Source organism: Boleophthalmus pectinirostris, unplaced genomic scaffold (assembly GCF_026225935.1).
Source record: "Boleophthalmus pectinirostris isolate CB_2022bp ecotype Guang Dong unplaced genomic scaffold, ASM2622593v1 HiC_scaffold_18, whole genome shotgun sequence".
NCBI lineage: Eukaryota > Metazoa > Chordata > Actinopteri > Gobiiformes > Gobiidae > Boleophthalmus > Boleophthalmus pectinirostris.
The window spans coordinates 22,595,076-22,608,532 of NW_026571133.1; the positions used below are offsets into that span (position 1 = coordinate 22,595,076).

At 38.7% G+C, this 13,457-nt stretch overlaps 1 protein-coding gene across 1 annotated transcript in view; it reads left to right on the top strand.

Annotated features, from left to right (window-relative positions):
* The window catches only part of slc12a2 (solute carrier family 12 member 2), a 31,140-nt gene that overhangs the window by 2,667 nt on the left and 15,016 nt on the right, over positions 1-13,457 (top strand). Inside the window, exons 2-3 of the mRNA XM_055153361.1 lie at positions 11,205-11,324; positions 11,786-11,861. Coding sequence (XP_055009336.1) covers positions 11,205-11,324; positions 11,786-11,861 — 196 coding nt within the window. The remainder of the gene's footprint in view (positions 1-11,204; positions 11,325-11,785; positions 11,862-13,457) is intronic.

The window sequence follows — 13,457 nt, forward strand, 5'->3', positions numbered from 1 at the left end:
TATATCGGACATTAGTCAGTGTAGTAATTATCATGACAAGCCTAGTTGGAACTGCTGTAGTTAGAGGGCAACAGTGAAAAATATTCATCGCTTGAGTTTGTTAATCTGAGATGGATCTGAGAAGCTGTTCCACATCCTGCTGTCAAGTACTTTGTGATGAAAGGCTGTTCTGGTTATGTAACAGTGGCCCTCCTCTGTGGTCTAGAGTCCAGCAGGTTCAAATGCCCTAGGTCTGTACAATATTAGGAGATGTACGCATTTCTCTTCACCCCAATATTACTGCTGCAGAGTGACAAGATGAGCTGATTAGTGACAATGACTTTTAATTGGCTCCTGCTGGCTCTCATCCACATCTCATCCACAGAGGCAGTATTGTTTGGCTCAGTATTTCTAAAATGGAGTTTGGACTTTAAATTTCACTAGAGTTTATCCTACCTTGAAGGTCATGGTGACCTGACTGTAGAGGGCGGACACTGAAGAGGATTTAAAGCACTGAATGGAAATTCCACTGTACTAATTGATTTGTTCAAAGCAATCAATGAGTCATTCAGTGCAATGTTGGGGCAGTTCAACTTACAGAGAGAAAGTGGGTGCCAGTAAAGATGAGGACACCCTGTGGATGAACACAATAGACAGTGTTTGATGAGAGGTAACCGACAGAGACACTCTGGAATGTCTTATTGTCTTATTGTATGGGGCCATACAGACAAGCAACACAGACTGCTGTAGGTTCAAACGGCCAGAAGGGGAGTAGTGACATGGCAGTTTATTCATTGCAGAGTAACCAAGCAGAATGGTGCAGCGCTTTAGTATTGATGCCACCCACAGTGTTACTCCAGCATCCAGCAATGAGTAAAAAGTTCAGATCAAATAGACCACTGTCACACCCCAGCTGATCTAATCATATGTAATGTTTGTGTGGTGATACTGGCGCTTCAGTGTCTGTTTAGTAAGTGAGCGTCTCTGAGTGAAGTGGGTTTGTAATGCTGTAAACCCCCTCCCTGCCACCTGTTGCCATGAATACTAGGAGTTATGTGCAGATTTGGTGGGAGTTGTTACAATGTGATTAACTTTGAGCTTAATCTGATGTTAAAGCTTCTTCTCCTTCTATTACAATGTCTCAATATATGAAAGCTGGAATAATATACTTTGGGCTCAGTATCTAATTTGTTTGTAAAACTTTAGCAATTTTCTGCCATTTTTGAGCTGTAGAGGATTGAATAAGTATCTTCTCTGGCTAATTATTGGTTCATTCTGCCATTTATTTGTTACAGTCCTTTTAATGATACTGTCTATTTAAAAATAGGTTTACTGGGGTTGTCCTGTTTTATTGTTATTGTGTCAGCGGCATAAAGTAGTTTCAGTATCATCTTTGCACCAATAAATTGTGCTTCAGAATGTGTTATTGTGACAGGTTTACTTATAGGCTATTGCCAAAGAATGCCCATAATAACTGTATCAGTTGTATAGTCCTTTTTGAGATTCCTTTGGTCCAAATTGAGTTTGGTTAATTTAAACACGCATTAAATTGATTAATGATCACTCAAAATAGCTCTCTACTACAAAGCTGAACCAGATAGAGTAGTCCATTGATCCAACTTTGTAGCACCGTAGTACCGCTAAACCAGGGTTAACTCTGAAGTTACCTTGCTAACTCTTCATAGTACAGCCCTTGGGGGTCATAGAAAGTGTTGCGTCATTTCACCAGAAAACTCTTATATCCCATTTGGTCTAATTTACAGTTAACATCTTAATACTTCTTATAAACAGGCAAAATTGACTCACAACTAGGCAGCATGTACTGGCAAAACATTTTACTTGCGTCTGGGAGCTGTTTCGAGGTGAGCTGTACAATGCCACCTCTGTGAGAGGTTTTTTTTTTCTTGTACAGATTGCTCCCTCCCCCAGAGTTTCCACACTGCTCCTCTCACATCTTTGTCTGCTACCCTTAAGGTTGTGCTCTGAAACAGGATGCCCTGGGCTGATGGAAGATGCAGTCATTTTGTGTGGACATGGATGGTCTTACAGATGTGGTGGAGCACACACCCCTGACAGTCTGACACTGTGCTCACCCTGCTTTATGTACTTTTGGTCAGCTGAGGTCTGCTTTCATGTGCCCTTAACATCTCAGTGCGTCACTCTGAGCTTGCTGTCAGAAATAGCAGCCATAGACCTGCCCCCTAAGACCAAATACTCATGACGTGTGAGGTACAGTAAAGGGGAGGTTCTGTATTCCCCGTATTATCTACATCATTTACTCTTATCTAAAGCTCAGTGATCCACAGTGTGTTGTTTAGAACATAGACAGGAAGTACGGTGACACATTGCACAGGAAAATGATGTACACATCTGCTTTCCGTAGATTGCTTGAAAGTTAAAACGGGAAATGGGTTTTTACTTCTGAGCATGGCTTCTTGTTGTCGTTGCTATTTTGTAGAAGCCAAAAGGCAGTTATTTGTAGTGAAGCTACCATGATTTAATTTTTTTTTTTATGGAATGGGGGATACTAAAATTTAATCCCCTAATGGGTATTTTTGTCGTTTAAAGTACTAATTAAAGGGCCTGTATTAGATTTTGGATTTCTGACACGTTGACTTTGACAGAAAATACTGTCTGGGATAGTCGGAGCTCACAGGCAGTTGCCTCCACATGGCTCTCGATGATGAAGTCCTTTGTCCTGGGTAGTCGCTTCCTTATGGTTTCCATCAATCAATATACCTTTTAAATCATATTGGCCATATCATCTAGTCTTTTTTTATTCACCAGTAGCTGCTTTTATACTTTAAGTGTATATATAGTATATTTATGCTTTAACTGCATAGAGTAGAGTATTTTTTTTTCTGAACAAAAAGAAATGAGTCAGGTACAGGCCCTTTGGGCAGAAATTTAAAGTGTAACCTAAAATCATGAGATACATGTTTCTGTTCAGCCTACATAATGCTACTGGAGGCCCAGCCCTGACATCTGAGAACTCGGGGACATGCTAACATGCCAACCACTCATTTTTATATAGACTCTGAAGCATCAGACAGACCACTGGCTTTGTTGTAAACTAATTTTCAACCCAGGGAGTTAAAACAATGTTGAAGTTGTTTAATTATCAATATACCCTGCGATGTTTAATCTTTGGTGCTGTCTTGCTGTGATCTGGATTTTAGACCTTTTGTTTTTTACATTTAATTTTCCAACATCTTTATCCAGATGACTTATATTTGTAATTCTTTTTTAGATACTAAATATTTTTAGTAATCGATTCATTTACAATAGAATGTAGGTGGCTGCTTTTTCATTCCCCTATTTTACTGAATAACACTCTCCCAAAAATCAGATTATCTTTTAAACATTGTTGCACATGAAACAGTTTGTTTGGTTTAGAGAGGCAAAAGAAAAATGGACTGGAAAATGTGTCCAAACTGTGGCTCTCAGGCATTTGATTTATACCAAATGTGAGCCCAAGCACAGTAAATCTCACAAGTATGCAGGCCTCAGCATAACTCCTCTTGTTTTCTATATGAACTTGATTTTTTTCCCAGCCAAAACAATCCAAAACATACATGACCTTCATAATGAGGTTTCCTGTGGCCCACAATGAAGTCCTCTCTATCAGATGTGCATTGGGCACTCTACTAAGCTCAGCACTCTGGAGCACACGCATACTTTGCCTTTAGGGCTCTGTCACGGTATGAGGAACTAATATTGACATCGCACTCACATGATACCAGCTGCCCCTTGGTGCAAGGGTCACCAACAAGACCTAAAAGATCAAAAGACAGGAAAAGCCAAGGCCTACAGTAATGTTCATAACTATTGATGTCACCGCAGTGCTTCGACTGACCTAACTACCACATGTACAGTCCTTTATTCCATTTGTAATCCTGCATGTGAAGGCCATCTCAACATTTTACATCATACGGAGGTCTCCTAGTTGTCCCAGATTCATTCTGATTTTTCTTAAGTAAAGCCTCACTTAAATCTGCTCCTAGCTTCCCTTTGTACAGTCCCTGACAAAAGTCTTGTCGCTTATCCATTTTGTAGAAACAAAAGCTTATAACTTGACTTTAAATTAATCGATTGGTTTTAGAAATGTCTCATATGAAAGCTAAAACCCTCCCAAATTATGCTCAATATAATAAAAAAATTTGCTTCACTGAAAAAAGATTGATCATTTAATGAACACAGAAAGGTCAGATTTTGGCAAGACAAAAGTCTTGTCGCCTTGTCATATGATGCACCCAATCCTAGATTACAGCCTCACCTGTGATCAGTTACTGATCAGTCAATTAGTGGTTGTGTATAAAAAGAACCCCAGCACACCAGACCTTCACATCAACTGCAACTTGACCTCTGACAACATGCCTAAGAGCCACCCTGAGACCAAAGCATTAATTATCAAGAGGCTGAAGACCAGATCCACTGCTGAGGTGGCTGACACCTTCAATGTGTCTCAGCATCAACTACAAAGAATAATAAAAAGATCTGAAATGACTGGAGATGTTTTTGACAAGCCCAGGTCCGGCAGACGCCGCAGGACAACTGCTCGGGAGGACCGTTTGTTGATTCGAAAATCCACGGCCAGCTCCTTTTCCACTGCAGCAGAGCTCCACCAGGCCTGGTCACCTCAAGTCCCTGTGTCAACCAGAACAGTTTGTAGAATTCTGTTTCGAAATGGCCTCTATGGTCGAATCAGTGCACAGAAACCAGCACTAAACAAAAGGCAATTAAAAAACTGTGTGGCATTTGCCAAGGCCCACAGCCTGCTAAAAGGATGGACACTGGAAAAGTGGCAGAAGGTGGATTTCTCAGATGAATCCTCGGTTGAATTACATCACAGCTGCCACAAATATTGCAGGAGACCTACTGGAGCCTACATGGATCCAACATTCACCCAGAAAACAGTTAAGTTTGGTGGTGGAAAAATCATGGTCTGGGGTTACATCCAGTATGGGGCTGTGTGAGACATTTGCAGGGTGGAAGGCAATATCAATAACCTAAAATATCAAGAAGTATTAGCTACCTCTTACATTCCCAACCATAAAAGGGGTTAAATTTTGCAGCAGGATGGTGCTCCATCGCATACTTCTATCTCAACATCAAAGTTTCTCAAGGCGAAGAAGATCAAGGTGCTCCAGGACTGGCCAGCCCAGTCACCAGACATGAACATCATTGAGCATGTCTGGGGTAGAATGAAAGAGGAAGCATGGAAGGCAAAACCAAAGAATCTTGATGAACTCTGGGAGGCATGTAAGATGCTTTCTTTGCTATTCCTGATGACTTCATCAACAAACTGTATGAATCATTGTGGAACCGCATGGATGCGTCCTTCAAGCTCATGGAAGTCATACAAGATATTAAATATGGATCTCACAGCACCACTACTTAATTCACTGATGTTATGCAACATATTTTTGTATTTGAAGTAAATTATTTGTTCAATTTTCTGTAGGCGACAAAACTTTTGTCTTGCCAAAATCTGACCTTTCTGTGTTCATTAAATGATCAATCTTTTTTCAGTGAAGCAAATTTATTTTAGTTTATTGAGCATAATTTGGGAGGGTTTTAGCTTTCATATGAGACATTTCTAAAACCAATCGATTAATTTAAAGTCAGGTTATAAGCTTTTGTTTCTACAAAATGGATAAGCGACAAGACTTTTGTCAGGGACTGTACTAGAACAAAATTACTTTTTCTTTTTTGAATCTATAAAAGTTTTGTCATAATTAAAAGAACATAATATGAATGAAATGTACAATGAATGTTTGAAACCAGTATAGTAAAATGTAGGGATGTCCCGATCACATTTTTTGCCCCCGAGTCCAAGTCCTTTGATTTTGAGTCCCGATCCGATGCTTCTATTAAACATTATAAAATGAACTAAGATTAAAGAATAAGATCCAGGATGTGTGGGGAGATCAGATTGTACTGATTTCAATGTGTAGTATTTGGGCTGAACTTAGTATGAAAAATCAAATGTTCAAAACTTTAATTTTATTATTAACTTTTTTAACCATTCTTCATCACTGTTGAAAATCTTTACTTTTTAGTCTGGTCTTGGAATGTGTAACTTATACTTAATGAACTTGGACAAAACAGGAACCAGACCAGAACCAGATCAGACCCTGAGACTAAACTCTGCACAATCTAGAGCTTGTATATTTGATATTATATGGAAGCCTGTGCATTATATTTGAAACATTTAGACTCGTCTATGAAATCCAAATAATACAAAATCTTACAAAATAAAAACAAGATGACAGAAGCCCAACAGCCTCTCTCCCCCGGCTGCCCCCACTCCCCCGCACCGCCATCACATCCACAAACCCACCATGAAGCGCACACCGCAACATCGCTCCCACCGCTCAGTAGACACTTTATGCCATTGGACGGACCCTCTCCACCAATAGTGCCAGCTCTGCTGCGCAGCAACGCTGTTTGTTTTGTTTGCAACAAACTGCGCCGTGTGATGACGCCATCGGCCGTGCAGGTGTGAACCCGGGCTACAGAACCACAGGTAACAGCGCCCGAGCACGGCACGGCCCAAGAGTCGCAGCACGAGTGCGTCTCTAGTACAGCAGGCGCTGGGATAGACAGTTGTGCTGACTGAACATCCCTGAGCAAATCCCAAGTATAACTTTGTTATATATTATTCACTGGCACACAGTGTCCTGTGTATTCATTTACATTGCAGTGGTAAGCATTTTCAACTCTCCAGATACCAATCTCTCAGATTTCTATTTCTATCTTTTGCTTGTATCAGAAGTGATCAGATGTCGCTGCACCAACATCTCAGACTGATCTTTCCATTGTTTCCAAAAAGCCTCCATCACTAACCTCATTATCCTTTCAGTGTATGAGACTCTCCCTGTAGAGACTACACACTTCAGTGAATCCTCTTGTCCTTTTGTGTCACGTTATTGTTCAAGTGTCGAAGAGGTGACGAAAGCGCTCTTTGCATTCACTAACTTTGTTGCTCTGTAAAACTCGTATTTTCTTTGTAAATTCAGAAGTCATAATGAACTCAGTGGTTTATTTTAAGGGCCTGTACCAGACTTTTTTTCTGCTAGATCCAGGATGGTACCCAAAGAGAACCATTCAGAATCAAGTGCCTATGGCTGTCCAAGACAGTTGTTTATCTGTGACGGTGCAACATTAGAGTGAGAGAAGTGGGGACAAACTATAATGTTCCTTTTTTTTTTTTTTTTTTTTTTTTTAAAAGCCTATGTTTTCTATATATCAGGATATAAGATATAAATAGTTACTCTGAAGGTAATCAGAAAATACATTTTTGGTCTTTCTTTAACACTGTAATGTTGCTAGTAACACCTAGTTACAGTATCTCACAGCATCTCATTGTGTCATTTTCCAGATGTTAACTTGAATATTTAAGTAAAGTGCTACCAGTTTGACGTAAACGGATGTATGGAGTGCATATGTGCAACAGACACATTATCCATATAGTGCTCAGAAATATCTGAGGAAGTTGTTTGTCGTCATGGAACTGTCTGCTTCAGATCAGAGTGACCACAGCACATTTAAACAACTGTACACACTCAGTACACACATGTGATCCACTAACTTCACCCCAAACAATCCATTGTCCAGTGCTTTTAGATTAAGGTCAGGCATTTTGCGCTTGAAAACTTTTGTCAACAAATGAAACTAAATGGTTTCATGTTGAACCTAATGATAAAATGATGGAATAAGTAGCTTTTTAAAATGTATTTTAAATACATTTTTGGCAAAAGTCCCTTTCCCTGATAAATACATTATTGGAGGACATGGAAATGTCTGACTATACACAATACAACTAAAACCTTGTCCTCTGGGCCAGGCTGAGATTACTAATCTCAGTGGGACTATCCTGGCAAGCAATAAAGGGCAATAAATAGATCAGTAAAGATAAGCTCTATGTAACATTGCATTGTTGACCGCAGTTTTGTTAGTTTTTCACTTGCTGTGTCCAAATGCAGTTGGACTAGTAAGTTGAGGCAAAGTTGAGACAACACGCAGCTTATGTAACTGATCAGAGTCATGTGCAGGCTTTTGCTGCATGCCTGTAGTTAAGGTTGTTAATGTGAAGGTTATCTGGCACTGGTAAAGCAGAGCTTTAGTTATAACTGAATAATAACTTTTGGGCCATGCCTGATTGTTTGTAGATAAATGCATTCAACATTCATTTGATCATAATAGAACTATTTGATAAAGCAGCTCCTGGTTACAGCAACTCTGGGCCATCAGGGGAACCCTTCAGAGCTTTTGCAGTGAGCCTTGTGGAGAGTCATCATGGTACAGTTTGCACTGGCGTGCTAAGCTCTCGATGCTCTGCCATTGTTGAGTAAAGTCGCCCTTTGTGTGGCTTCAGCCATGTAGATGATGTTGGTTAAGTCATCCTGTGTCACTTTTGCACCACATGCTTTTCTTGAGGGCAACTCAGTTTCACAGCCACGTTTTACCTAGACAGTAGATAAACTGTGCAGGGCAGAGCAAGGCTATTTGCCACAGGCTAAGACACATTAAATACTGTAAAGTAGCACCCATTTTGATTTTCCCTGCGTCCAACCAGTAAATCTATTGACTAAAAGATTTGCTTTATGAATGAAGATATTCATTACTCTCAATGTCAGGAGCTCTTGGAGTTGTTTGGTTTAGTTTTGTCTAAAACATGTTTTTTGTTCAAACCAGTAACTCTGCATTCCTCTCCTGCAGGTGAAATAAATCACTAGCACTCAAATATGACCAATTTGCATGAGTTTGAGAACCTCTGTGGATGTTGGACACACTACACTATTCTGATAAGTAACTGTAGTCTCAGACCACAAATATAATCCTCATGTTTAAAATCTTCATGCTTCAACCTGTACAGTCAATTTGAGATGAGTGTAATTTGAACATAAAATGACAGGCCTCATGTCTCACCATGCTGTGTACTGCTTTACCACAAAATCTGACCAAAACAGTGAAGAGTGTATAATGGCCTATTGTCAGTTTTGTTGTGGCAGCTCAGTCCCCTGTGACAGCTCTTTTCTGGAGGCCATTAGCAGTTTGTGCGTCATTTCCCCGAGCTACCATATTATGACTTCACTCTTATGCTGAGACTGGCCATATCTCCTTGGGGGTTCCTCTCGATGAACAATAGATGAAAAACAGTTGAATAAAGAAAGTTAGTAACATACTTACCTATGGCAACTGTGAGGAAAGCAGACAAAATGCTCTGCTGTATGCCTAGTGAACTGTACTCTCTTGGACAAAATCTTGACTTTCAAACCTGTGTTTTCCATTGTCATGTGATATAGTATGTGAACGTATTTGTTCATCTTTGTACGACACACTAAAGGATTATAATAACACACACGCTACCTGTTTATGTTCCCTCTGAAATTACATCCTGAAGTCCCCTACCAAGCTTCCCATGTACTTTCCCTGAGCATCTGGCTGTGGTTATCAACAGTACTTCCACAGCTTTCTTCACCACAGATGTAAATTAAAGTAGATTTTTGTTCATTATTACAGTTGCAACATTTCTTTTTGTCTAAAATATAAATATGAACAGTGGTTAAGTTATCAACCTGAAGTTCATGAACAATGTTCAGGTTGAAACATTGACACTAAATACAAAACAATTTGATGAAATAATGATGGGCCTGTAATAAGGGCATACACGTAATCCCGCAGAGATGCTGAGTCATCAGGAGCACATACGGTGACAGATGGCTCAGGTGGAGCCATGGCCACTCTGCATGCCCAGCCCTGCCACTCATTGATAATTTAGAGCAGCTATTTAAATGTCATTGTAAAAGGGTCTGTCTGTTGAGAGAGCTTTATACACATGTGGGTCATGTTTCCTTTTGTCCTCACATTACTCTGCAGCCGGGTAACTAAAACATATCTTACCTTTTATTGACATTACGTGCAAGAGCAGAACAGTAAATGGCTGAAGTAGGACTGTTTTTTTTTAATTGCCTGATATATTGTAAATGGTTTGCTCTGAGTTGGTTAACTGTCCAGTTTCATGTTAACTTGTTTTCATCAATGACGAGGAAGCCCAGGGCTAAACATGCTGTGGGCCTGATCAATGGCATGGAGACCACAGTGCATCGCTGTCCCACACTGGTTTCCGCTCCTATAAATACAACCAATGGTCTGTGCAATCTATACCTCAGAGGTCATTCATGCCAATCAAATGCATGCAAATGGACATTTTACTTACAAGTTTTTTCTGTAAATGGGGCCAGTGTTGCCCTTGTCTTATCAAGAGCACGAGAGGTTCTTACATTTGCTTGAAATGCTGTGTGTCATTGTGATACACGGGCTACAATAAAATGCCCTTGATATCGCTTTAGCAGAATCATTCCAAGCCTAGTATTGTGTCTCAAAAGTGAGGAAATGAGCAACATGTGAGGGCAGAAATTGTGTTTGCAGTTAAACCTTAAAGAGCCCATATTATGCCATTTCTGATCTAAGTTAAATGTTGTTTCCTCATCATAAACATAGCTGAAATTCTGATTGCCAATCTCTACTGAACAAAATGTAAAAAGGCAGCGATATACTTTAGCTACCACTACATGACATCAGAGAACAGAGCATATAGACAGACCAATAATCCAGGATTACTTAAGCACGTATGAATGAAACAAACCTGCGGGAATGTTTTTTTTTATTGAGGTAACAACATTATAACATGACTTAAAGCTCACAAGAGTCAATTTTGTATAATCTATGATGTTCTAATTATTAAATTGTTTCTCAGTTCTGTATTAACAATGCACATCTGAACAAAAATATCTCAAAAGAACAGAGCTATTTGGTTGTCTGAGGACCAAAACATAATTTTGCTATTGGCTTTAGAACAGTTGAGTGAGGTCAGTGAATAATATCAGTTCCTTCATCCTCCGGGATGCTGGCTTCTTCAGAGCTGGATTGTGTAGTGGCACAACTGGGCAGTTCTTTAACAACTCTATAAACATTTTATGTACAGCTTGGTGGAGAGGCCACCAACGTCACGTCATTGTCTGTTCACAGGGAGAGGCTTCCTGTATTTTAAATGACAGGACATGCATCCTGAATGCCATCACACAATTCTGTTTATGCAGATTGGAGAGAATATAAGAGTACAAGTGATTACACTGAATGTATTTGTGGTTATAAAACTATTTAAATACTTCATTAAAGCTATACAAAAAAGTAATAATAAAAATATTGTGTTTTAGGAGCCATTTGAGGATGGATTTGCCAACGGTGATGAGCTCACTCCTGCTGAAGAGGCTGCTGCAAAGGAGGCTGCAGAGTCCAAAGGGGTGGTCAAGTTCGGCTGGATAAAGGGCGTCCTGGTGAGTGGACCTGGGCTTCAAAACAATATATACTTAGTGTTATCTGCAAACTTTTCAGTGTGGTGAGTGAATAGAGTTGAGTTGAGAAGTGTGGCACTGTTTACTTTAGATACATGTGTTGATTACACTGGGTTGTGGATTTTGTAAAGTAAGTGGGAATTACAGGAGACTGAGACGCTGATGGTTATAGAACCACATGAAGAAATCCCATATTTGCCTCAGATATGAGTCAGCACTTACTGATATGAATTTATCACAACTTCTTATGGCTCTGGATTGCTTCATTCAACTTTATTTGACATTAAAAATCTTCTCTTCCTCTTGAGTTTAATCATATCTTTTTTCTTCTTTGTTTTTAAACATTTGCATCAGCAGCATTATGTAAAGGACAGTAACACGTGTTATGAAAAATGAGAGAAACGCTTAGATTAGGCCTCTCATAAACTATCTTTGTATTTTAGGTTCGCTGTATGCTTAACATCTGGGGTGTGATGTTGTTCATCCGAATGTCATGGATTGTGGGACAAGCTGGAATTGGTAAGTACACAAATCTTATTGTGGGTACTTGACGTGATGCCCATTTTCGGTATTATCACTTTAAATTACTTTCTAAATAATATTTTTCTTCCTCAATTCTGCACAAATATGTATTCCATAAATTGCATAGTTTTAGAACATAGTTGTGTTCAATTTCTTTCTATTTTCAAACTAAACACTCAAATATCCTGTGGTGTGACTGTAACTTTTCTTAAATACATTTTACAATGAGTCTCTTGGGTCAGATAGTTCTTAAAGGTGCTGGTGTAAAGGAAAGCATGTGAACATTATTTAATAATATTACAACTTTATATTTAAATTTATTTATATAACCAGTTTAATGATGTAATCTAGAAGCAGAGATTAAAAAAGACAGTTACACAAAAACTAGAATGAGCTCATCTGACATGTATGCACCAGGAAGAGCTTTTGGGCTAAGGGTTTAACCTACAGAACAAATTTATCATTATAATTTGCTTATTTTTGTAAAATCCAACTTTTTTGGAAAAACTTTGAACATGTGCCTGTTTGATGTCCTGCCATGTGACAGCTGTATTTTCTAAAAAACAATTGTAACTCCTAACTTAAAGAATATCTTTTCATTTTTTAGAATTCAACTAGCACTACAGACATGTTAAGTAATTTTTTAGAATTGTTTGACATGGCAAATTTGTAGTGAATGTCCAGTAGAGTGACAGGAAGAGTCACACCACAGGGCATGTTAAAATGTCTAAAACTGTTAAAGAATTACACAAAAAATGTGTTTGTGAAAACAGTTGTGTAGAACTGATTTGTGTTTGAAAATAGTTTGGGGATTTTGTTATAAAGGTGTGTCACACCGCAGGACAGAAAAATGGCGTTTTACCCCCAAACGTCAAGTACCTTTTACTAATTCTGAGTTGTTGACATTTAAATATTTCATCTGTACACTGTTTACTGTTGCCCACAAATGTATGTAAATAGATTTTTATCCCTTTAGTCACAAAGAATATCAGATCCATCAGCATTCAGTTTCATTGTTATTGAGGCTTTGTTCCTCTTCCATCCATCACACAGTCCCTGTCATCACGCCCCGTTTGTGTGGGACGTGTCGCTCAGCACCATGCTTCTTTTGCCCACATACTTCATACAGTTATTATTTGGTAATATTTGTATTTCATGTTGAAATGTTTTCGTTTGAAGACACTCACTGCCCATATGTGAAGCTTATTAAACTTTATCACTATAACTCCCTGGTAGGACTGTCACAATAATTACTAAATCCATTTATTGTTCAGTTGGTACTGAATATTTATTGTGGGTACATTTTTGTTGCAAAATTGGTGAGAGTTTTGTTATTTTTGTTGAAATACGATAAGATTTGAGCTGTAGAGAAATGAATATTGTTATGGCAAATTATTTGTTAATTCTGCTATTTATTTGTTGCAGCTCATGCTTTTTAATGATCCTGTCTATTTGAAAATGATTCACTAGAATTATCTTGCTTTATTTTAATCTTAATCAGTGGCATAAAATAGTTTAAATATTATTGTGTATTATATTTCTCTGTAGCAATACATTGTGCTTCAAAATTTGTTATTGTGACAGACCTACTCC